The following is a 25,221-nucleotide window of genomic DNA, read 5'->3' as shown; positions in this document are numbered from 1 at the left end:
ATGCATTCCATGCATTCATACGCGCTCATACTCGTCATAAGTCACAGACTCACATACATACACGAAGGATTTCTGCTTCTGAATTGGCAGTCATCAAAGCGTCGTTAATTAATCGATTAAGCACGATTAAATATGAGAAAAGAAAGCATTAAAAACGAACGAAAGTTGGAAAGAAGTTTTGAAAGTGCCCGGACACTTTTAATTTCAATCGAAACAAACGGGGCTCGTTTGGCGGCACGATTTTTCGTTTTTGATTAGCACAAAATAACAAAACCATATAAATTAATTCGAGTTAGATGATTATTTGCTTCGGAACAATTTTATTTTCGTAGAACGCAAAACCATAATGAGAGTAATGTAATTATATGATTTAAAGGAAAAGATATATCGTCATTTCCCCTTCAACCTTTCGATTAATCTAACTCTTATACTTTTATTTTTAATTGCGCATATCATACGTACATATATATAGACAAGTATTAAAAAATAAAACAAAAAATGATCGACGAGAAGTACTTTTCACGTTTTTTTCCACGCACAACTAAATCAACGTCTTTTTAAAAGTTTTGATTTTTTTCTCTCTAACGCGATACAAACATGACATGATTGTTCGCTCTCCTTCTTTTTCTTTTCTCTTTTTTTCTTTTCCTTGAATACGAAAAGAACGAATTCGAGTTATTTCCTTCGTTTTCTTTTTTCTGTTTGTTATTTACAATATATATCTATAGTACGCTACGCATTTTCCTCTTTTTACAACAGTTCGTTTAACGATTAATTAATTAGTCTGTTAGTATTTGCTTCTGTTTCTTTATTCGTATGTTAAGCTTAAACGTTACTATACAAGCGCCTCTTGGTATTCTCCTTTATATTTATTTCATATCTTGATCGATATTCGTTAACTCTGTTCTCCGCTTTTTCTCTTTCCTCCATAAAACCTGGATCTTTGCTCGTTTTTGTCTTAAACAAAAACTGGATTTAATTTGTCGCGCATCCCCTTCTTCTACTTATTCGCTTCGATAAAGTTTTGATATTTATATTTTGGTTTTCCCATCCTTTGCAAATATACCCAGGCAAGGATTCGAAACTCGCGACGCGTCCTCTACCGTTCGGGCCGTTTACGAGCGCAGCTGGCTGGCCCGCCAGTTTTGATATTTATATTTTTTCCTATTATTTTCTACACCTAATTACATTTTCTTAGACTCGTCCGTATTCTTCTTTGCCTGTAACGTTTATAATTCTCGTACTCTTCTTCGTATTACGTTCTTCCTGTTTCTTACAGCCTAATGTTTTCCCAAATTTTCCATTCTTTTTCCAAACATCGTCTGTTCGTGTTCTTCCTTTTCCTACTTCTATACGTCCATTCCCTTCGAGCCTTATTATTCTTCCTAGATATTTCGTCGTATAACAATACACCTTTTTCTCTATCTGTTTAAATAACTCTTTTCTAGTTCCATACAATCGATTCCAATGAAGAATTCCAACTTGAACTAAGTCACTCGATCGGAAGTCACTGTCCGTTCTTCATTTTCTTCATCCTCTATTTCCCACGGAAGGGATACCTTTGTGCGATTACTGACCGTTTGTGAAAACGTTCTGGCGAATCTTTAGAGAACTAAAAGAGCGTTTCTTGCGACCAGGCCGGTGGACTGGTTGGTAACGGCGCCGGCGGTGGTCTATGCCTCAGCTCGATGGCTGGAGAACACGGTGGAGAACCGGGACTACTTTGGCTGCTGGTGCTCGTAGAGACGGCCTGAGACCTGTTGATATATTCGTAACGACAGCTTTTCCCAAAATCATTCCATGTAAATAAGTTTGAAGTAAACACGAAAGTCAGAAGTCAGATTAGAAAAAAGCAATAGAAAATGGATAAATAATTTCAGATTTGTGAAAGGCGACGATATAAAAGGTATATCTTGTATTTAAAAATAACGATATACGCGATAGAAAGGATGAAAGAACGATAAAAGTTTTGAAGAATAATAACGTCAAGGGGCTGTTCTTAAGCAGTTTGTCGTTTTATCGTGGAAAAATTGATTTTCAATTTTAATTAACGCGCACGGAATTTCCTCGATTCCGCGTAACCATGCGATCAAATAGGTAGACCTGACCCAATTAAACCGTAACCGTAACCGTAACCGTAACCGTAACCGTAACCGTCCGGTTTGAACACCGTATACCGTTATATGGAAGACATATTCGTCTTGGTATATAGTATCAAAATTTGTTAATTTTAGTTTGGTTTAGTTAAGAGCGTAGTGGTAAAGATGGAGAGTCACCGACATTTAGAAGCAACGAAGGAACAATCATTCGACTAGGTATACCTAGAAGTTTCAACAGCTGCGCTAATACTACGACAAGCTTGACAAGGTTTGCCTTCAGGCCGCCGTCTAGGGACACATCCAGAGCAACCATCCCATTTCTCGACCGTTTTCTTCTTTTTCGAAGGTACCCGAAGAAACCGTCGACAACTTGGCCCGGGTGCTTCGGAGTCGGTCGAGAACCCAGATACTTCATCCTCCGTGTCGAGACACTCTTCTTGCTCGTCGTTTCTTAGGAAGACCGAGTCGGAACCAAGCGACCTCGAATTATTCAAACTACGAACGTACAAATGGAACAAGCATTAAGATTCAGATCGATTACAAAGGGAATGAAGAGGATGAAATTGTCAAGGAAGAAAAGGGAAGCACGCGTATACGACGACTACAAAGTTACATACCGATTAAACGAATCCAAGTGCCGTTATATTTATATCGTGTAATCAATTTTCGTTTATTGTCATTTAATAGCATTCTCGTACGACTAGAAAAATTCGATACCACGAGAGTAGTGGTAAGTAAAGTAGAAGATGATAGAAAAACGTTTTGTTGGAAAATAAGGCTGTTCCGATACCTTTTATAGCCACTGTACAGCGAACAAAATGCGAGAATACCTTGTGTGTTACGTACAACGAATCACGCGTGTAAAAATATTTTCGTAAACAAAAAGCCGGAAAAAGCGTGGCAAAATATTATTCGTTTATCCGACGCGTTACAACGATATTTTTAAATTATTTATACAAGTTTCTACGTTAACAACCTTGAGTCTGGTTCCGGAGGATCGACACTGCCCATGGAAGCCAATGGTGCTCTTTTCCCGCTAGTCGCTGTGATCATCGCCTCGTTCGCGTAAAGACCTGCTTCGCTTGTACACGGGGAAAGCTCCGGGGTTGGTTGAATTACCTACAAATAAATTATCAAACAACTTACGACAACGAACAACGACGTACTTGCTCGTTCGTTTCAAATTATAGTAACGTGTTATCGTATCGAGATTTTATTATCGTATATCCATGTACTCTACATTATAATTCAAGAAGACAGCGTAAAAGATAATGCTTAAGATGAATTCGAATTTTCGCACGGCATAATAATTTCACGCTGCGAATCAAAGTCGGAATCTTGCGTCAGCGGATGAAACGTTAAGATTTGAATGAACGTTTGTTACTGGAACTAGCAATTACCTGAATATCGATGGGATAATAGAGATCCCAGGGTTCATCGTGGGCAGCGTATTTCGTGGAAAGCGTAGGGTGAAGCGGCAAACATGGTACCGGCATCGCAGACCCCCTTCTCTCGAGGTAACTACTTCCGGTGCTGCTACACGTCACCGAACTGCATCTTCTTTGTTCTTCGGGAAGCGGCAAATTCGGCTGCTTCGTTGGTGGTGTCAACAGAGCCTCGTAGCCACCGCCAACCGATGCAAAACGCGGGCCGATTTTTGGCAAATGAGATTGCGACACCTTTAACCGTAATACGTCGTCATCGTATTATCATCGTTATTTCTTTCAGGCAATTCTACAATATATTCGAAATCTTTTATCTGGTGAATAAATCGCCAATTATCCCGTAACTTGAGAAATTTTGTATCTTAAAAATCGGACATATGTATATGTAATCGGGCGTCATATGTAAACGACAACTCGAGAGTCTCATAACAAAAGTGCTTGTTTTCTCGATCTTTTTAGATTATATCTAAATATATTCTCGAGACCAGAAGCAAAGTATAATAGACTCGGTGGCATAAAAAACGATCTATCTTCTGACTTATCGTGGAATGCAAAAAATATCGATTCGATATAATTAAAAAGTATAATTACACCTATAATTCAGCGTAATCTCAGATTATACGAAATTACGACGAGCTTATAATCGCCGGATTACAATCGTTACGATTACAAATATCGATAAAGATCGGTTTAATTCGACGAACGAGTAGACCGACCTCGACACAAAGAGATCTTCTAGGGCCGTGATCCGGTCTAGGTGGTAATCTGGAAATGGCTTCGAGAGCGGCTGCGAGGGCTCTTTCTTCGGCTTCTGCTTCGGCTACCGCTGCGGCTGCAGCTGCGGTCAGTCTTGGATCCTCCAACTGCTTGCTCGATTTACACCTATCCCACATACCCTCCTTTTACCCTTCTTCTCTCATTTACACCCTTTTTGTCTATATAAAAACAACTTTGCTCGCGTACTTTCATCGTCTACCTCGAGAAACAAAAATCATATTCGACCCCGAACGTTTGATCCCCATCGGAACACGGCGTTTCTTTTCTTCGAAATTGCTAGAAATATTTTTAGAAACGTTCGATCAAAAAATTCGACGTTAAAACGCGTTAAAACGCGTTAAAACGCTTCGAAAGCGTCGCGAACTGACTTGCCTGAAAGTCGGGCTAAACGTTTTGGAAAATGTTGCGACCTATTATGTATATATATATATTGGAAAGCGCAACTCCAATCGAGCTTTGTAGATATTTAAACATCTGTAAAAGCTGATAAAAGGAGACTTTGTCGAAACACGCGGACGACAATTTTCACAAATTTATACAATATTCCGTGCCGAAACTCGAACTTGCCCCGAGTGAGTTCGAACTCTAAAATTAGTCTTGGTATATAATAACGCGGTAAAAAAGGGAAGATGGGTAACATCGGAGAGAAAAAGAACTCACCTGCTTTTATAAACAAGCAGAAGGATCATAAGACCGAAAAAACCACCGAGAGTCGCTGCGATTCTAACCCCGGTCATAACATCGTAAGTTTTGTAAAATTCGATTTTCAGTTGCTCCCGCTCGCTGAGGGTCGACGTCGCTTCTGGCAGGAACGTCGTCGAGTCCATCCTCCTCGTCGTCGCGTTGCTCACGTTCACGTTGCTGCCTACGACACTCCCCATATCTGCACACACATGTACAACTCTCGATTCTTATTAAATATTTTCTTTGCTCGTTCTAGGCCTCCGTGACGTGATTCTTCGATTTCATACGTTCGATTTACGCATTTATACGTAGAATAGCCTACGAATTTAAGAGCGTGGTCGACCAACGATACGCCTGACAGGAATCCGACAATTTAAAGTTGAACGTTCTCCAAGAATTTTCCTCAGAACAGATATTAGCCGACTTTTTCCTCTATGTTACTTTTCTATTTAACCAAACAAATGTACACCGTGTGGAATTAATACCTTCTTTTATCGCGGCGTAGAAAGCTTTTGCAAATTGACCTGAAACAATTAATTCGGTTTTTTTAATTTACATAGATTTTTGGTGCTCGAAGACTGAATTTCTAGAACGTCGTCGTCTTATTAAAAAATGTACCTTCTTTCTGTCTTAAGAACGCTTAATTACGAATTATCAAATTCTTATCGAATCTATTGCATAGGGAATAATTTGGCAAAAGATTTATTTTTAAACGAAAATGATTAAATCGTAAAAGACGTAGTTGTAAACGTATGAGCGGAGAGAAAAATTATACAAGCATAGCGAAATTATCTATGTTACGAATAGAATCCTTCCGATGATTACGTCGTTTGTCACGAAAATACATAAAACTAAGACGCATTTTGCCATAAAGTCGGATTTGTGCGGTGAAAAGGAAAAGTACTGCGACCCTTTGACACAGTTCTCCGTGTACGAATAGTTGCGCGAACATAGTTATACGAGATGTATGGACATGCTCGCTTGAAAATAAATCCCGGTAAAAAGAGCGAATCGACTGTAAGTTTCAGAACGTTTCTTGCTACGTTCTTGCCCAACAAAAGTGACATCGTTCTAGAGAATATTTTTAAAAATATCTGCGTATATTGTTCGAATCAAGTTGCACACGTCCGGTAGAAAACTGCAAATCGCGTAGAAAGCGTGCCACTCTGGATAGGACGCGATCAACTTTGATCATCGACCGATATTTGGAAAAGCTATTTTTCGCTATCAAATTATCAGCGATCTATGCTTTTGACTGGATCTAACGGGTTTCTTCTACTTTCAGCTACTTTGTATTTGAAGTACTTTTTTTAGGCATAAAGCGACATCGAAACGATAAATTCAACAAAAACGCATTTCCGTCTTTTTTCTTTTCCTTATCGTTATTAATCAAATATCTACGATATGTAGACAGTTTATTCGCAGAAGACATTTTTCACGGGCGAAACGAGTTATCGGGCAAACGATTTGTATAATAAGAAAGTACGAGGAGAGAATCAATCGTTAAAACGGTGACAAACCATCGAGTTCGACGGCATTCCTTGTAACAACGATAGAAAATAAATTTTCTATCTACTAGACGTGGCTGGTTGTCGAATCGAAGCAAAAGCATCGTGACCACGTGGTACTGGTTGGAAAAAGTCGCGGCTATCGAATTACAGTGATAATCGATAACGCGGAACTTTCAAGGGGTGTCCTATAGAGTGGCACTCGATCGAGAGCCGCTACCTCGAGAACAGAGAACAAAGAACGGAAAACGTTTTGGCAACAAGGATAAAGCGAGAAAGGCTGGCGAAACGATAGAAAACGGAAAACGCGACATCTTTTTTAGCAGGCTTTGTATCCTACGAAAGCTTTCAGCCATGAAATCGCGTTAATTACTTTATAATCGATTCCCTTACGTTTAAAAATGACGACGTTCGCGGTTTCTTACATCGTTTCTAAACGCAACGAAAAACAAAATTCCAGCGGATATAATATATATCCTATAAAATACGAATTCTTCTATTGCCTTATTATTTGAATAGGATGCGTATGGAAAGCGCGTGTTGGAAATACGAATAGAAAATTTCGCAGTAGAATATCGCTGTAAAAGCGGCGAGTGGTCCGGCTCGCTTCAGCCATACCAGCATTCTACTCGAACCACGCGCCAAGGTTCTGGATATTGATTTCAAGCTGAGAGAATCGATGGAGCCTGTCTTACGACGTCTCGATAAGTCCTGTCACTGATAACGTTTCGTCGTTCCACGCAGAGACCTATTCGCGAGAGGCCGATTTCCAAAACGACTCTACAAACACGCAGACATCGGTGTACAAAACACGCACAGGCTAGGCTATATAAACGTGCGAAAACAAAGATGAAACATCTGGTAAAGATTTAATCCAGAAATAACTCGATAACGTGGAATCGTTCAAGAACAATTTGTTATTTATTCCCATCCATAATTCATCGCGTTCTTTTAGCTATTATTACAATCGTCCGATACGAGAATGTTTGTTTTGATAAAAAATTGTACGCCAACCCACGTTCTCCGATCGGTCGTTACGGGACCGAATAATTACTTGCAAGAGAGGGAAAGAAGCACGGAGGAAATCGAACCGTTTGATAACGAAAGAGAAAAGAATCCGACGAAGTTCACAGTTTGCGGATAGGAAAAATACGGCCGGCCAAAACAGAGAAAAGAAACGAAACGAGTAGACGCGTTCTTTGGACGTTCAACGAAACGGAATTAGCGGTGAACTCGGCCGAAATTCCGAGATTTCGCTTAGGAAGCATCGAATAACCGGGTTAATAGGTCGATTTAAGCGAACAGGGACGACAACCTGTGGCTGGTGTGCGGTAACCCTCGAGGATCCTACCTTACGAAATCCTCCGACAGCTTTAAAGCTATTTACCGTTAGCATCGATAACAACCAAGTCTCTTCGAAACGATCGTCGTACGAATTTTACTATAATAGAAGAAAGAATCGAGTCTCTGCTAAGCGTCGATCGTCCAAATTATCGACGATTCAAACTACCGTATTTTGTAGGATATCGTGTGCGATCTCTGACCGGCTATTATATCTCGTTTGTAATAGCAATTCGCTATTCAATTCTCGTGCTTCAAAGAAAAGGTAGAAAATTAATCAAGCTATGCTTCATTTTGAAATTAATAAGTCGTTTAACGTTATTACTTCAAGGTAATTTCGGTATTACTTTCGTCTCTTTACAGAAAGTTTTACTAAAAAATTAATGAAAACACCCGTTGAAACGAAATCTTTAAATCACTGCCTTCCATCGGAAACTTGTTTTTTGTCGTGAAAAATGAATCGCAAGCAGCTAAAGAGGGAAACTAGACTGCAACTTCGGTAGCGACGAAGAATTTGTTCAGTCCCTTTTCATCGTGTTCTTCCTTTCCTTTGAAGAGAAATTCCAACTCGAACTCGTCTCGTTAAACGTACAACACGGTATCTTTCATCACGAAATCGATGTCTATTATTTTCACCCGAACTTTTGTCGTTACGCAACGCAAAGGGCCTGTAAAATTATACGACTGCGTGTAAAGCGCAAATACTTACACGTTCGTTGGCTCAACGATTTAACGAGAGTGCCTGCATTACAGACGATGGACTTGCATTACCAGCCTTTAACTTACGCTGCTACGTCATTTATTTTCTCTCCGACATTACACGATTTAAACATAAACTAACGGGAAATTCGCGAAACATTTCGTCCAATTGGAATAAATTAAAAGTTCTGTGCTTTCGATTATCCGATAATTTTGACAACATTCCGGACAAAAGAGAAGGAGAGGGAGAAAAAAAGAAAGGTAGAAAGGACGATTAGAGGAGAATCGAGCAATAAAAAGTTAAAAGGCTTATTTTGGAGAATTTAAAAGTAATTCGGGATAATATCGAGTTTATCGAACGGACTTTCGCTATTTTTCGCGTTATCGTGTTAGTACATCAAGACGAATTCAATCGACGCGAAATGTAACATTTATCGATACGCAAAACAAGCAACACGTATACGAGCACGTGTTATTTCCGTGCACATTTCAACTGCACGTCGCTTTTTCAAGCACAGTATTTTACCGTTTGGCGGAAAGTAGCACAAATCGTAGTTATCGAACTAGCTGGATTTGACGGGGTATAAATACTCTTATCTTAATCGCTATGATATTGTATGTCCAACGACCGAACAACCTGCTCTATAGTTGAAAAATAGCGTAAAAGAAAAATCATCAAACTTCATTCAGAAAGATCGATACTTTGCGTTTCTGTAAAAAAGCATCTCTTTACTTCGAATATTTGTCATTACTCTATGTCTTTCGTTCGAGTCGGATAAATTTTTATCCCAGATTCTTACCCTATCGATACTCCGGAGCGAACAATTATTGCACCTCGCAGAGTAAAATATTACCAAGTCTGCGTAGTATCCTGCTGCTGATCGGTGGAAACGAACGAACGAGCGTAATCGAAACGGGCTGCGATCATCGGAATCGAGTGTCCGGTCGGACAGCACTTTATTTTCTGACAAATAAGCAAGCGTCCGAGATGGATAAATTGTCCTTTCGATCGATGAATCTCATCGCCGAGACCAAGACAGCGTCCCTTCCGTAAGTCGAACCTACGTATTCCATATTATATTTCTCTGCGAACGTAGTACGTGGTAGTAGAGGCGGGTAGGTAGCTTCTTCGGAACAACCATCGACGCATCCGCGTATGTATATACCGCAGACGTATATACGAATGAAATTCGCATCTATCCAGCGGAAACGACTAAATTGATAACCGACGTAACACGTAAACGTCCAACAACTCTGGCAAACTCAATTTATGAAATTGAGCCGCATCAGCGGTACACAACCATTCCAGACGTAGTAGATATACTCGTGATCGAATTATGGTCGATGGGACGAACGGATATAGTTACGGTCTTAATTATAAAATTAACAGTATACGTACTTGTGTTTCGACCGTCGAAACAAAATATTCGACCGACTTACGAGAAACAGAAGGGGTTTAGATCCCGTTCAAGAGCGTACGAGCAAACTGTACCTCGGCATAGATTTTGTTGTATCGTTGCGACGTCGGTATAATTCTAAAATTATTTGTTACGGCTAGCTCGAACGTAATGTTTTACGCGCACGTAATTCACATATTGATTTAATTGAACGTTTACGAAACTCTCGTTGATATAAAAAAAACAAAAGAAGAAAAAACGAAATTGAATAGATTCGAAAGGTATAAGCTTCTACATAGATAACATCTTTGTGTAGATATCGACGTAGATGTCGACAAGCGAATGATATCTGGAGATCGAGACTGGGCGATATTGCGACGAACGCTAAAAAGGTAAACGATGCGAACACGATCAACCTGTACCCGAATCTATAAAAATATCGTTCCTTTTCTACTACGACCGAGAGAATTGGCAGTGAATGGCAAAAAGCATTTATTCTTCGTTATATCGATCTTTTACCCTTCGCATCGATTCGGTATACGTACGTACGTACGGCCCTGAGCCCTGTAACGTCGATCGTTAGCATCGTTTTGGATAAGGATCGGTATGACTGCGCTACGTTTCTATACACCAATATACGTAACGATACCGTCGCGTCCCTTAACCGGTAGCAAAGACCGAGCAATTCGTAAAGCAATTGAGAAAGAAATCGTCCTTTTCTGCGCGATGGACAAAAGGGGTCGTGTCGGAGGGGAATCGATATGGGGCAGGTAGGCGGTCGAAGGCATTTCAACTTGGGGTAGAGAGGGTAGACGGAGGAGAACTCGTCGGGGTAGTTGAGCTGGCAGGGGAGCCAGGTATCGATTGCAGGCTGCAAGAGGAGAAAGAACCCCTCCCGTTGCTCCATGCCCTCTTTCCAGCCCACGCACTACGGGTCACCGGGTCAAAGCTCACGGCCGGCTCACTGTTGCTTCTGCCTTTTCTCATCGCTGTTTCGATAGTACGATGTTCTCCCCGTGCACCTCGCGGCAAATAGAAAGAAGCGGCGTTGCGATTTTCGGTTAAAACCGCGAAGAAATTCCGCCACACTCTTTCGCCACCTATCTTTATTTACGTTGACTCGTCGCTCCGCTGACTATGAAAATCGTCTTGTTTCGCTTTCGTACATATTTCCCACGAAACAATTACAGCGAAAATACGTAATCTAATTACTTAATGGACCGCTGCTCGTTGTTGCTGCTGCTGGTTAGTACGACAACTTATCAGTTGGAGGTCGCAGAATGTTGACAATTATTCGCGCCTTGCTTTAGAAACTTACGTGCAAGACTACCGTTGACTCCTTTTGAAGTTTCTAATCCATTAGCGGTAATTTGTTTACGCTTCGACAGGCGATGACGTATAGATGATCGATAGCAGGATTTCTATATTTTCTTGATAGATCGATTCGCTGAATGTCTAACGGCGCTTTTACGCGTTTCGTGTAATCACGTAGGAATATAAAGATATCGATCTTTACCGGTATCAATCGTATATCGGTAGCCGAATATCTGATATCCCTTTTGTACGTTTCTTCTCATTTCTTTTAGGGGTAAAAAGAGATTAATTTCGACTACGAATATCTGTTCCGTTTGAAAAAGAAGAAATCTTTGGAACCGAGCGATCGTGGATTAATATAAAATGGTGAAGAGCAACGAGCGAATGAGAGACGGAAGAAAATAGGAGCCATTATGGTTGAGAGAGAGAGAGAGAGAGAGAGAGAGAGAGAGACACTAATGGTGCTTGAAAAGCTCATACTCGGGACTGATCGTACTTCCGGTGACCGCATCCTTCTCGGTATCATTTACGCTCTCTGTCGCTTTCATTGCTACTCTTCCAACCTGGTCCTTTCTTTTTACGTTTCAAACGCCCGATAACCGATAACGATATTTCAGCAACGTTTCCAATCCTCCACGATCGAGAGAAACTGATGACTGGTTGGATCGGTAGCTTTTGCCAGCCACCGATTCGAAAGGCTCAATGCCGAACTTTCGCAACAACTATACGCGAAACGATAACGCGGTGCAATCTGTTTTTCTCGTTTTTGCAAACTTGGTCGCTAGAATCCAATTTTCCAGCTAACCTGACCCAACAAAATCTACCTCTACAGACACGATTTCGTTCTCGCTGATAAAATATACAAAAATGTTGTTACTCGTGCTAACGTAACACGATGCTCGTATTCAGACTGACCCGTAATACCGGTATTTCCATCTCGCTACCATCGACACTGGACAATTCTCATCCATACGTATATCGTGGAGAGTAACGAGGTCTTTGTATCGAGCACCGCGAGTTCACCTACTTTCTCATATCGTGAAACGCGATCGTCCTTGGACGTTTAAGTTGCCGAAATCGAGCAGAGATGCTGAATCGTAACGTTTCTGTTTCTCGATGTTCTATAAAAGGAAAGTGGAAAAAAGCACTACCTAAGTCAAAATGAGGCGCCATAGACTTTCGATTTACCAATACGATCGCGCGACCATGCGAATCGATTGGAAAGGAATAGTAGCCAGACCGTCGGAACTAAAGCCACGGAAGTCGGTAAATCACGATCGTCGAGTATCGTGAAGCTTGGTTGTCGGGTGATCCTTGAATATTCGTTATCGTTTCGACAGGAGCCAGGCTCGAGCTCCAGGGACGACCGAACGTTTCTGGAGTGGTGTGCACTCGAGTATAATTAGATGTCCCAGTTTACACGGCATCTCATTATGGAATCCATTCTGCCAGCCACAAAAGCTATGATACGTGCTTACATCGGCCGCCTTCCGTTCTCCACCCACTCGATAATAAGCTCACCGCCTTATCAAAATTAACCATCTGCCTCGTTGCGCTTCTTGTATTTCACCCACCCAACTATTTCAGATACGATCGAACGATCACTCCTTCGTTTCTTCTTAATCCTTTTCCTTCTGTCTTGCTCCTTCTCAACGCACGCCCACTTATCGACGTTCGCTTACCGTTTTCACAGTAACAACGTAATATCGTTTCAAAATTACGTACCAACGGACCGAGGATATTTCATCCTTGCCACGCGATAACGTATATTTTCTAAAGCTAATACGCGACAAAATGCTTGGCAATTATAACGGTCGAATGTTGTATCCTCGGCTCTTTCGAATCTCGAGCTACAGATACGATAACGTTAATTATTTATATAATTGGTTATATTAATTATCGATGTGATTAGTTAGTTGAAATAGATTTACGCTTCGACCAATCGAACACTTGGTTTTAACGTATCGTCCATAAGGTTTCAAGCAAACAATTAATATTTTTTTTCACATATACGTTGATTGGAGAAGAAAATAACTGGCATTAGACGTGACGTTTAGCTTTCATACGTTTCGTCCGATGGGTATTCGTAGGTAGGTATGTATACCGTAACGATTATCTTACTGTAAATCGATCAAGGTGCCCGTATAAATACTTAGGAGCGGCAGTGTATATCGATCTTTCGTTGAAAGCGCATATATCGGCTATTTAGACGTAGCTCGAGCGTTAATTTTGGATTAGCTCTAATACGCGTGATGCTTCCATAAGGATAGAGAAATTACTAATCAACGGACCGAGGACCGCACACACCTAAACGAAGATTATAAAAATCGATCGCGTGCTTCAACCGGTAAAAACACCGATTTTTCGCTTTCCACTTGTTGTGCAAGCTGTTACTTGGTCTTTCGTAACGTCACGTACACGAATCATCAAATACAAAATTATTTCGTGAAAGATGACGGTAATCGATTTGAAGGATGATTTTGACGAAAAGATAATCTCCTCGAGTTGTACCTCGAATAATCGATACAATCGGACAATCGTAGAGGTATTAGTTATACGTTTTCGTTATTAACGAAAAAATCCACAACGAATGCAATACGATACTCGAAAGACAAATTGTGCCAATTGGATTGAACTTTACCGGATCCAGAGACAGAGGTTCTCTTCTCCGAAAAGTATGAAATTTAACAAAGTCACGTGGCAATCGACTTTCGAAAATTCGAAAAAGCGAAAACGCTTTAAAAAACGTCACAGTGTCTTTCTCGTTCGTCGATAATTATGTTGCCAGCGGTATAGGAGGAAATGATTCTATGATACGTTTGATATCGATGTATCTAGCAAAGAGGCAGGGGCCTCGTAGAGGGTAGAATCCGGTGTAATTAGTAGTTCACGCTTGACCTATTAAAAAACATGTCCATTCGCTTGCTACGAGAGCCATTGTGCGCCGGGCTCGTCAAAATAATCAGCTGCGATCAGTCTTGTTCGTCGTTGAACCGAATTCTTGATCCATCGATTCGGCCAACGCCTCTAATTAATATCATTTAAAAATTTCAATTTCTCACTATTCGTTCCGTGATTAAGCTACGGACATTTTTAAGCAAACTCGTATTTTGCGTCTAGACAGAAATTTGATATCACGATGCTCCTTTCTATCTTTCGAGAACAACGTTTCGAAGATTGGATCAAAGTGCACCGTATTTTTAATTCAGTGAATTCAATCCCGTAAAGGCTGTTTAATTAACCGCATCGGTCGATGGAAACATACAATAGCTATACCAATGGAACAGCATAATCGGCGGGGGCTTCGAATCGAATCGCACGATTGCCGTTCCAGCAATCACAGCATTGAGCAAGATCGAATTGGGAAGAGGAAGAAAAATAAGGTTCAGCGTGCTGTGAGACAAAGGCGAAGCCCGATACTACAGCCCTTTCGCGGAAGAGTTTCGGGAGTCCCTAGAATTTTTTCTTACTCGAGGAGAGATAGCCAGCGAATCGAGCCCGGTGCCGCTTCAAAGTAGCTCAAGGTTCGCGTTAAGACTGCAGCGTTGTGTTATAGCTAAACCATTTGTACGAGAAAGAGAAAGAAAACGAATTATTTTGAGTGGAAAGTTGGCCCGGCGAATCTTAAACGACTGCTCGAGGATAGTAAAGAGCCCGATTAAACCGGACCCGAAGAAAGAGAACAGGAGAAAAGGATAAAAAGAAAAACACGGGATGTATCGTGCGGTTGTTTTCTCACAGTTTCTGCCGAAACATCTCGAGTACTTAGAGAATTTTGTTTTCGTGGAGGTAAACACTCGAAATAAATTGTCCAGAAAATACGATTTCTTTCCTTTGCGAACACCCAACGAGCCCCCGTTTAATTCTTTCGCGTTTCGTTGTTATTTTCGAAACCCGTCAGAAACTATCACGAAATTTCATGCAACTTGGTCCCAATAAATCATCATATCGGAAGCGAAATCGATCAAAGCGATCGGTCGATTTGACGGATATGGAAATGTTCACTGCGCAACGGCAAAAGTTGCTACGTGGAAAGCTCGTAGAAGAAAAATATACCTTAGATAGGCAACCATTTGTAACGTCAATGATCCAAGGTCACGCGTAGAATCCATCAGAGGAATAGGAGTTGAAATTCAACGAGACGAATTTAGACTGCGGCCTTCGGCTCGGATTCACCTCGATGTAACCGTACAAGTTCGATCAGCCGAACGCTGCTCGATTCGTCCAACTATTATTTTAATCGCGTTTTTCGTTCAAACGCGAATGCCAGAGACCTATCCTCGAATTCGATATTTCATTAAACCAACGATCAAATTATACAAGATTAACGTGATTATACGGACAGTGACCTGCCTTCGACAAAATTTCATTTCACGTTTTCACGGTAATTTCTACTTTATTAATTATTTCAATCGTTGGTTACTCGGTCGTAATAACCATTTTTTTTCTATGTACTCTAACGAATATTGAAAAAGGAAAAAAAAGAAGAAAGAAAAAGGAATTAAACGACGTATCTGTACTTTTTCTTAGTTATCCGATCTCCATTTGTATCTTGGAACGTCGTTACTCCGTAACAAATAATACGACAACGATCATTTCTGACGGAATTTCAAGAAATTTAAGTTGCCCGAACTAGACGAAACATCCCTCGTCGTTTATGGTCGGTTTTCGTTCGTTTCTTACAGGGATAGCATCCTTGTTGTCTCGATCGGTAAGCACGGTAAAAAATCGGCAAAATTTCCCCGTGAAAAATTGCGGCGATGAAAGCGACGCAGAAAAACGAGCCAGGTTTCGAGAAAACAAGTTTCGTCACGAGAGCGTATATTCCACAGCTCATTTCCGAAATTTCGTCGGTAGTCTGGCGAGCGTCAAGGCCTCGAGCGTAAACAATTCGATTAGGTCAAGATTCGCTTGGCCGATTTTATCCCGCGAAAAGAATCCCTCTATCTATCGTACACGAAGCGTTACGTTCGAATCGCAAACAGTCATCTTCCACGTCGTCGCTTGCAATGTCCGTGGCCTTTATAGCATTTCCCGCGTTTCGTATACCTCGTAACGTACAATTTCGGCACTCGATAGAAAGTTTTAAACGTTAACATCGGAGACAGACGTTATCCTGGCTTTTCTTTTATCAACGATACGCCTATTACTCACCCACCATTTACGAGAATAATTCACTGGTGAGAGTGAGCCTATTTCTTCTATAACCTGAGTCGCTAGTAACGCGAGCCTAACTTATTGTACATACGCGCTACTTAATAACGCAAAATAAATAAAGGAGAAGAAAAATTCTTTCCTTCGTTTCGTCCTTTCGTACTTTGGTAATCGCGATAACGCAGATTCGAGCAAACACGTGGTGAAAAATTTTGTTCTAGGAACGTGGTAGAAGGTAGCTGTGTAACGAGAAATTGCGTCACGCTGTCAGAGAATATAGAGGTACGCGCAAAAGCAAGTGGAAAATATAGAATAAAACGTCGACTCGTCGAAATAAATCTTACTCGTGGAACGTTGTCGAATCTAATTTGCTCTTAACGTTCGGTACGACCATTCTCGAACGTTTCTGAACGAAAAACGAGAACGTTCGACACGAAACGTTGGAAAAAGATCGTGGCAAATTTAAACACCGCGCAAACGCAAACGAAGCAAGCGCTTGATAAACATACGATGACGGATCATCGTTTGTTTTCGAATTGTAAGATTTGTTTCGCTTATTCGAAAATTCTTCTTCCCTCGGGAGAAATTGTCCAAAAAGTTGAAACGACGATTGATAGGAAAATTTACCTCTATCGATGGACGCAGGGGTCGGCATCGATGCGACGAGAGAGAGGATATCAGTGGCAGTGATATCGTAGACTCGAACGAGCCTCCTTGTCCACTTCCTTCTCCTCTTCCTCCTCTTCTTCTTCTTCTTCCTCTTCTTCCTCGTCCTCCTCGTCTTCGTCTTCAGGACGAGGCACGGATCTAGTGGTCATCTCCGTCTTACCCACGGCCGCGAGTTCATCCTTACCACGCCCGATAACACCTACCCTCTCGAACAAACGCGTAAATAAACGTTTTCAACACATCCATTTAAAACAACGGTCGAAATAATGCGATCGATCGTGAAAGATAATCCCAGCGGACAAAATCCGCTGACGAACGGTGTTCGTAAGAGATTCGAAAAAAAGCTCGTTATTTATAGATTTGTACAAGTTGGCGAATTGCACGGGAATTTCGAAATTCCTTGCCGTTAGAAAACTCTTTCAAATTTCAAAAGCTTGAAGCCAATCGCGTGCTAGTTGGAGAGAAAGTTATTCCCAGTGGTTCGATGGTTCCTGCTTCGACGGAAAAGATTTCAAACGTTTGGAGGGATCGAACGATCGACGGAGAAGAGACGGAGCTCAGCGAAATCGAGTAATTCACTTTAAACGACGAAATCGTTCCAAGACAGCTTGGTTCGTTCGCGTTTGTTAAACTCGGCACGGTCGTGAAATAAATACGTGAAATACAATAAATACATACCGCGAGCTGAACTCGATTGCCTAACACGTAAGTAGAAGTAAGTCGAGTAAGATAACCAAGCGAATTAATTATAAAGTGGACCACCTTTGACCACATTTTCCCTATGAGCGAATCAGTTTATACCTCGGGCAATGTTCGTACTCGAGAAATTGGAGATTTTGTCGAATGCTTTGTGGCATAGGTACGATTCGTTGAAACGATAAACGAAATATAGATAGAGCGTATCTGCTCAAGGAAGAAAGCTTTTAACCTGTCGTTGGCGTGGTAAAAGTTTCTAATCAAACGGATCTTTTACTTTATAGTCTGAAAAGCGACGTTTCGTCGAACAATTTCGTCCGAAGTTACGGTCTACGGCGAAAATATTTCGATATTTTACATATAAAGCGACCAGTCTATCCGACTGGAAATCCTCGTAGGTCGCTGTGTACCGGTGCAATTTGAAATTTCTGTAAATTTCATTTCTTCGGTTTGCTGCACATGCCATTTATAACGCTGCCCGCTGTAACTAACTGACAACTGATAAGACTTTTTTACAAAACAGAACTCAAACAGTTTGCGGATAAAAGGTGTAAAGATAAGGGGGATTCGTTCCCGTAGTTGTTTGACGAAGAGCTGGAGTGGATAATTGATAATAACCAATCGACAGGTTCCGATATTTATGGAGCACTCCCAGGCGGCATGCATGCACTTCCTTCCTGTACACCTTTAACGCTTACCGTATCACTCGTTATTTCGATACGTTAACATTCGTTGTGTATTTCTCCTTTGCGATAAACGATACAAAATTTCAACGAAACGTCTACATTATCGCGATCAAACGATCGAATGCAATCAAAATTTCCTATCCACGTCGATATTAAAATCAACAATTAAAGGTAATTGCAAGGGCAAAACATCTTCTATCGTATATTATTTCCTAGCAATTTTGCTAGACCGTACGCGTAGCTCAAGTTACTGTAACGTAAATATATCAACAGCCATTGACTTCATTTGTACGAGGAAATAACATTTCTGTAAGATCGAATCAAGCTCGATTGCACTTTAATATGACGATACCTCGCATACCTACAATTCATTGCTGCGCTACGTTTGTATCCTCTATTTAAATGGTTCGCCTTTTCTATCAAATTTAAACGTGAAATTTTATTTAATTTTTCAACGATCGGACGTTATCCGATCGTTCGATTCACGCTGATTTTAACGCCGCCTCCCGTTCCATTCCATTTCCTACACTTTAAAGCTCCATAGACTACCGCGAAATTCATACAATTTTCCATATAACTATATATAACAATACAAACCAAGCAAAAAGGAAAATATACGAATGCCAAAGCCTATCGAAAGATATTAAAATCGAACAAAGCCGTTCGATCAACGTTTGCTACATGTCGATCGATTCGCGGAACATCACCGTGCTTCGTGCGAAAATTCTTTCGCGAGATAAAATATCGCGGTCTTTAACTTTCGTTACTCCGCGTAATTTAGAACGTTTGACCGTGACAAAGGCGTAGTTCGCGCCAGTGTATCGTTAATAAGGACAGCGGTAGGACGCCGAGAACCGAATACCTCGTATTCCGCACTCTCTACTTCCGCTCTAGTGCACTCGAGAGGAGGCCAAGAGCCCTGAAACGTATCGCTGCTAATTTCTTTCAAAGAGAAACACGTCCTCGGTGAACCGAGGCTCTCCACCCTCGAACGTTGATAACGTCTATCCACTGAAACACGTATTTCGGTCTGGTTCTCGGTCTCGGTCTCGGTCTGGGTCTCGGTCTCGGTCTCGGTCCGAATATCACGATGCTGCGCTGTCGCTCAACTTTTAAATCTCTGCCCGTTTTGGTCCTCCTTTAAATCTCTAAATCCGTTCTTCGGTCGCGGTGTCCGAAGCAGTTCGGAAAACACCGACGATTCTCTCATTCGTTCGAGATTCACTTCTTCAGGTTGTCGCGAAAATAATTCAAAGGACAAGATTTATCTTCTATCTCGAGATTACACGAGGCGGAGCATCTAATCGCGAATAACTCTAATCGAGACTCTTCGATCTCGAAAGTGAAAAATCTTGAAATTCCAAGATCGCATTATGAAAAGCGAAAAATTCGCTAATACAAATTTCCAAGATCCGGGGATTCTGCGATTCTTCCATTTCGAGATTAAAAAGATTTCTTCGTCACTTAACGCGTTGACTGCCACCATTGAATTTTATATATTGTATTTCCTTCCGACAGCCGCAACGAGATATATCACGCCATAACTTTTAATTTTTCAACAAAGTATCATGTTTGGGCGCCTTTTCTTCGACCATGTTGTCCAAGTCATTCACCTTGTCGACAATTTCTTGCTCCAAGAGATTCGCTTTATTTCAATCATTCTAAGATTTAGCGTGGATCACCCACCACCACCATGGCCAGTCAACGTGTTAACACGCAAATTTTGTTTACGCGTCTACTTGCTATCGTCAAGTTGAAGGCTATCGGATCGTTTTTAAAAACTCACCTCAAGTTTCACGACTGGCTCTTGTCTTCGTCACTGAGGAGGCGACCATCTCCGCAAGGTATCTCTTCCTTGTTCGCAACTTTTCCTCTCTAGGAACCTCCTTCGACCAACATTTCGCCACGCTTGCATGTGCATATTACTCTTTTCCCCAACTATGCCGTTGCTTCTCCTTCTTATCACATTTCAATCGTCACTGTACGGATCACCAGACCGATTCAGAGTTCGCTTTTACCACACAGTCAGTTCCTTTCGCAGCATCTCTTTCTCTCGATTTTACACTCAATTTCCGTACGATCCGCGTCCTTATTCTTCATCGTCGTTCACTCGCGCTTCTCCTAAATTTCTATTTCAACCGTATCAAACGTTACTCGACACGATGATACACGGCGGAAATTTCCGAACAATTGTTCGTAAACACGACGAGCAACGTACAAATTCTAAACGGCAAATGTAGTTGCACCCATCAAATCGAAGCAAATTGTATTTAAATTGTTTATACAAATGTTCAATTTCTATCGAGAAACATGTCCGCGCAGTGTGACCGATGTTTAAGAGGATGAAACAATTCCTGATGTTTTTAATCATTTCTACCTTACGATATTCGCTATATCGACAATCTTCTAAAGCTAAAAAAATTACTAGTACGAAGTACGTATAAGAAATTAAATGAAAATCATTCGAAGCAGTAATTTCTCTGTAAGGAGGACGCACCAGCGAATTTACCATTACGTCGACGAAATACTCATTAGCCGAACTACCATGTCCCTTATCTTTTTCTTTTCTTTCTTTCTTTCTTTTTTATTTTCTTTTTTTTTCTCTCTTTTTTCTTTTATCGTTATCCCTCTTAATCCTGCAATACCAATAAATACGTATCAATGATACTACGAAAATGACTTGAATCTAAGAAATATTGTATATATCTTTCTTCGAAATATATTCCGATTTTCCGAAAATTCCTCTATTTTCAGCTTTTTGAGAAAAAATTACGATTGTACGTTATAATAACAAATATATAACGCGTAAATTTTACTAAATCGATTAAAAGAAGAAACTTTCTCAAATTTTATAATTTCCGATCATTCTGACACGCATGCATCTTTTTTATTAACGTAAAAATGCTTTCGATACAAATATACATACGTATGTAAATGTATATTTACATGTATATCACGTTCATTAGACGGGTAATAACTCGTTAATAATATCAATTAGAATATTCGTAACGAATCATTGGTTTGGTAATTTCGACGGTTCAGTTTCCCTTCCCTACCTTTTTCGATCCAACACGATCAACGTCAGTATCGTTGATTAAGAATTGGAAAAAAAAATAAGAAGAAAAACGAGAAAACGCGCTTAATCGTCAAACGTTAGATTTTATCGTTTATATTATTAACAAATAAACATTTTCAGAGTTGCTAATTTCTTGTAATCTCATTCATGACGAAATCACTAACAAAGTAACTAATCGGCTAATTATTAGAATAATTAGAAACGTACCTACTGATGATTACGACGATTATTAGAAATAGAATTATAGAATTTATAATGCATCAAATATTTCACCGATATGAAAATAAACTAGGTCGCGTAAAGTGTTACAAGCCATTTCGTCGGAAACTATTCAAGATACCAACCAAATTCTTCTTTCATCCCCGCAGACTCGTTGTAACGTTCTCCTCGTTTCTTCGAAATAAAACGAGGCGTAAATTCTTTTATCTACCTCCTTTGGGACAGCCCTTTTTTGCAAATAAGTATATCGATCGATATTTATATATTATAACGCCTTTAATAGTTACAATAGGCACTTAATACTACAAATTGTAATAACGATACATGTTTCATAGATATTTAATATATCGCTTCTTTGTAACAAAAGCGTTCGAAAATGCAGAAACTTATGTAGCTTATGTATTTAAATTATTTTTATCGCTTTTTATCGTTACCGAACTTCGATGTAACAAAAGTATTGTACGTGAGAATACATTTGCCCAGTACATCTATTGTCTTGGCGAAAATAAATTATACATACTTGGCTTGCAAGTGAGCACAATTGAAAATAGATGCTTCGATAAATTCCAACGATAAAATTGAAAAGACATCTTGTCTTTCGTTAAAATATAATATACTTCGCTAAAACGTAAAGTTTCACAACACGCATCATTCAAAATATCCTGCCTCTTTCATTTGAGTTTATTGTACTTTACAACACATAGAATATTAAAATTCAGAATTTCAGAAAATGCAACGTTTAAACCATTTACATTTTTCACTAGAACTTCTGTACTTTATTCAAGCTATCCCACACCTGTCTTTCACTAAAACGTAGCACGCTTTACAGCACGTAGAATATTAAGACATCAAATTTTTTTAAATACAATGTTCAATGTGTGTAGCGTGTAAATACTTTTTCTACTAGAATCTGCTATATTTCATTCAACATGTTCCATTCTCTTCCATTAAAATTTACTATACTTTATAGTATACACAAAATGAAAAAATTTAATATTTCAAAAAATGCAATGTCCAAATCATATATTTTTTTCATTCGAACCTAGTTTATTTCCTATCATATAAGACATCGAAATCTAAAATTCCCCAAAGCACAATACTGTCGATGATTTAAAGTGTCATCAAGCGCCAACATTAAGAAACGATTTCCAGCAGAAAGGAAATTTTAAAATACCATTAGACCAACTACTATCTGTGTCTTCCCAGCGTGTTGTATACGCGTGCGCGCGCGCGCGCGCGTGTGTGTGTGTATGTGTACACATGTCATAAATTTTATTCCCTTTATGTGCATACCGTGTACAATCCTTATTACGTCTCGTGCATGATTCCGCGCGAAATGAACGACTAAGCATTTCCGTAATATGTAAATAAATATATAAGATAATTTGAATAATAATATATCGCGCCGTTTTACCTGACACTCAAATATCAAACACGCGATTTTACGTTCAAAGAAATAACAGAACACGGTGACTCACGAAATTGAACTCGCGTTCCAACATTTCTTAGGAAATTTTTATGTATATACACATATACAAAATATCTTTAAATCTCATAAACACCGTAATGGGATACGGCTATCGTGATTATATTGACAAACTTTGAAACGAGTCTGAAAATAATAGAAAAATTATAAGATATTTATTGGAAGCATACACTTGGCAAAAATCGTCAAAATATTTCAACAGTTGATTATTCATTATGTTAGTAAGTCACAATATTTAACGAGATCATCTTTAACGCCAACTGTATATGTTTAAGCCTACTAGTCAGGCTGTATATTGTATACTAATTTTTCCATTAAGTGTATGCTTACGATAAATGTCTTATAACTTTTATGTACATTTTCGGATTGTCTTCAAATTATATACGCAATTAATAATAATAATCACGATAATCGTGTCTCATTACAGTACAGTGCTAACGAAATTTCAAAAAGCTTTATATAATACACATGATATACTGATAAAAGTTTTCTCTGGTAAGAGTTTAAATACTTTCGTGAAAACCCACGTTATGTTAATCAAACTCGCGTCTCGAATCTCCGATATAACCTTATCTTTTGACATTTCGCGCAGTGAAAATGTCATGAAAAAATTGTCTTAGGTTAAAAGGACAAAAAGAACAAGAAAAGAAAAGGAGAAAATGGAGACACGGACTTTCTCTTTCCCTTTTAAATAACTGCAGCATAGAAAGCTTCATGAAATGTATATTGTAGGTAAAAGGAGGTAAAAAATGTAGGCGAGACAAAAAAACAGGATAACAGAGAAACAACGGTGGCGTGCAATATTCCAGAAACGTTTAGTTTGTTACACAGCTATTCAATAATCAATAACTCAAAAAAATCACCACCGTATGTCAGATTGCAATCAACCAATCTACAACCTTCGCTATAATCTCAACTTTGGCGGTTAAATGCTTCTAAAAACACCCTGTCCGTATCCATATATTATATACGCGTACGTACGTTTCGCATAAGTTCTATATACGTGTCTGCCTTTATGTATGCATATATCGTACGCGGACATATCCATATATACACCTATTTATTTTCATTAAAGCGTGTAGAAAGTGTACGAAGAAATGATTTAAACGATAAATGAAATCAATAAATCTCGATACCCTTAACAAAATAGTGGAAACTGAACGATGAATCGATTTATCGTTTGCATTATTCTCTACGGTCAATTTTTATCTATCCAACACATTCTAATCTTTGTTCTAATCCTTGCACAATGTTAACACCACAATAAATTACCTTTATCAATTCGTAATATATGCTTCATAAATTTCTTCGGGTTGTTCAATTTAAACATTAAAGATTTTATACAAGAATAGTAATCACTTTAGTTCTTATTGGATATTTACATTCCATTAAATAAGTCGTTATTTGTTGTTACAGTATCAAATTAATCAGACAAGCGAACACACACTACGACATTAATTACAGCGAGTAGGAATTTACCACATTTCTCTCTTGTCAATTACGATTCATAACCTTTCGTCAAATGTTCAAACGTACATGAATTTCATATCCTACAGCGTTAAACAATCATCTTCCATTTATGATAATATACACGATATACATACATACAGTATACATATATACATTTTCAATTTTACATGTTCATACGTACCTTGGAACACACATTCGTATCGACAATATATATTCGGAACAAATATATCGCACAATCATGGACAAAATATCACGCACAGGAATATTATAAGAAAAAAGAAAACAGACCGGATGATACAAAAGGGAAAGAGAGAGAGACGAACAACCACTTTACAACAACATATTCACGGCATAAGCTCGCGCGGCCTACTGAAATATCAGAATCAGAAGGCATGCGTTGCCCTGACGGCTGGCTTCCCCCTCTAGATTCGATCCCCCACTAAGGGTAACTCACCCCCACTAGGGTTGTCAGCAGAAATGTATGTTTGAAAGACTAAAAAT

General features: G+C 39.5%; 1 protein-coding gene across 13 annotated transcripts; it reads right to left on the bottom strand.

Moving 5' to 3' along the window:
• Nucleotides 1–303: 303 nt before the first annotated feature.
• Nucleotides 304–25,077, bottom strand: LOC122567375. 13 transcript variants are annotated; one of them, XM_043725789.1, is made up of 10 exons: nucleotides 24,902–25,077; nucleotides 20,256–21,105; nucleotides 17,046–17,293; nucleotides 5,491–5,529; nucleotides 4,982–5,204; nucleotides 4,261–4,426; nucleotides 3,500–3,778; nucleotides 3,076–3,218; nucleotides 2,322–2,594; nucleotides 304–1,757 (listed from the first exon to the last, which is right to left on the bottom strand). In XM_043725789.1, the coding sequence occupies exons 3-10, from the start codon at nucleotides 17,071–17,073 to the stop codon at nucleotides 1,613–1,615; spliced, it is 1,296 nt and encodes a 431-aa protein (XP_043581724.1). In that variant the 5' UTR covers nucleotides 17,074–17,293; nucleotides 20,256–21,105; nucleotides 24,902–25,077; the 3' UTR covers nucleotides 304–1,612. The 13 variants fall into 13 exon arrangements, with proteins under 13 accessions (XP_043581724.1, XP_043581723.1, XP_043581725.1 ...); XM_043725788.1 differs by having other exon boundaries at nucleotides 17,046–17,286; XM_043725790.1 differs by having other exon boundaries at nucleotides 17,046–17,286; nucleotides 20,256–20,893.
• Nucleotides 25,078–25,221: the final 144 nt, after the last annotated feature.

The sequence above is a fragment of the Bombus pyrosoma genome, linkage group LG5, assembly GCF_014825855.1.
Source record: "Bombus pyrosoma isolate SC7728 linkage group LG5, ASM1482585v1, whole genome shotgun sequence".
Taxonomy (NCBI): domain Eukaryota; kingdom Metazoa; phylum Arthropoda; class Insecta; order Hymenoptera; family Apidae; genus Bombus; species Bombus pyrosoma.
Note: the sequence above shows the minus strand (reverse complement) of the source record. Positions and strands in the feature narration are given on the sequence as shown.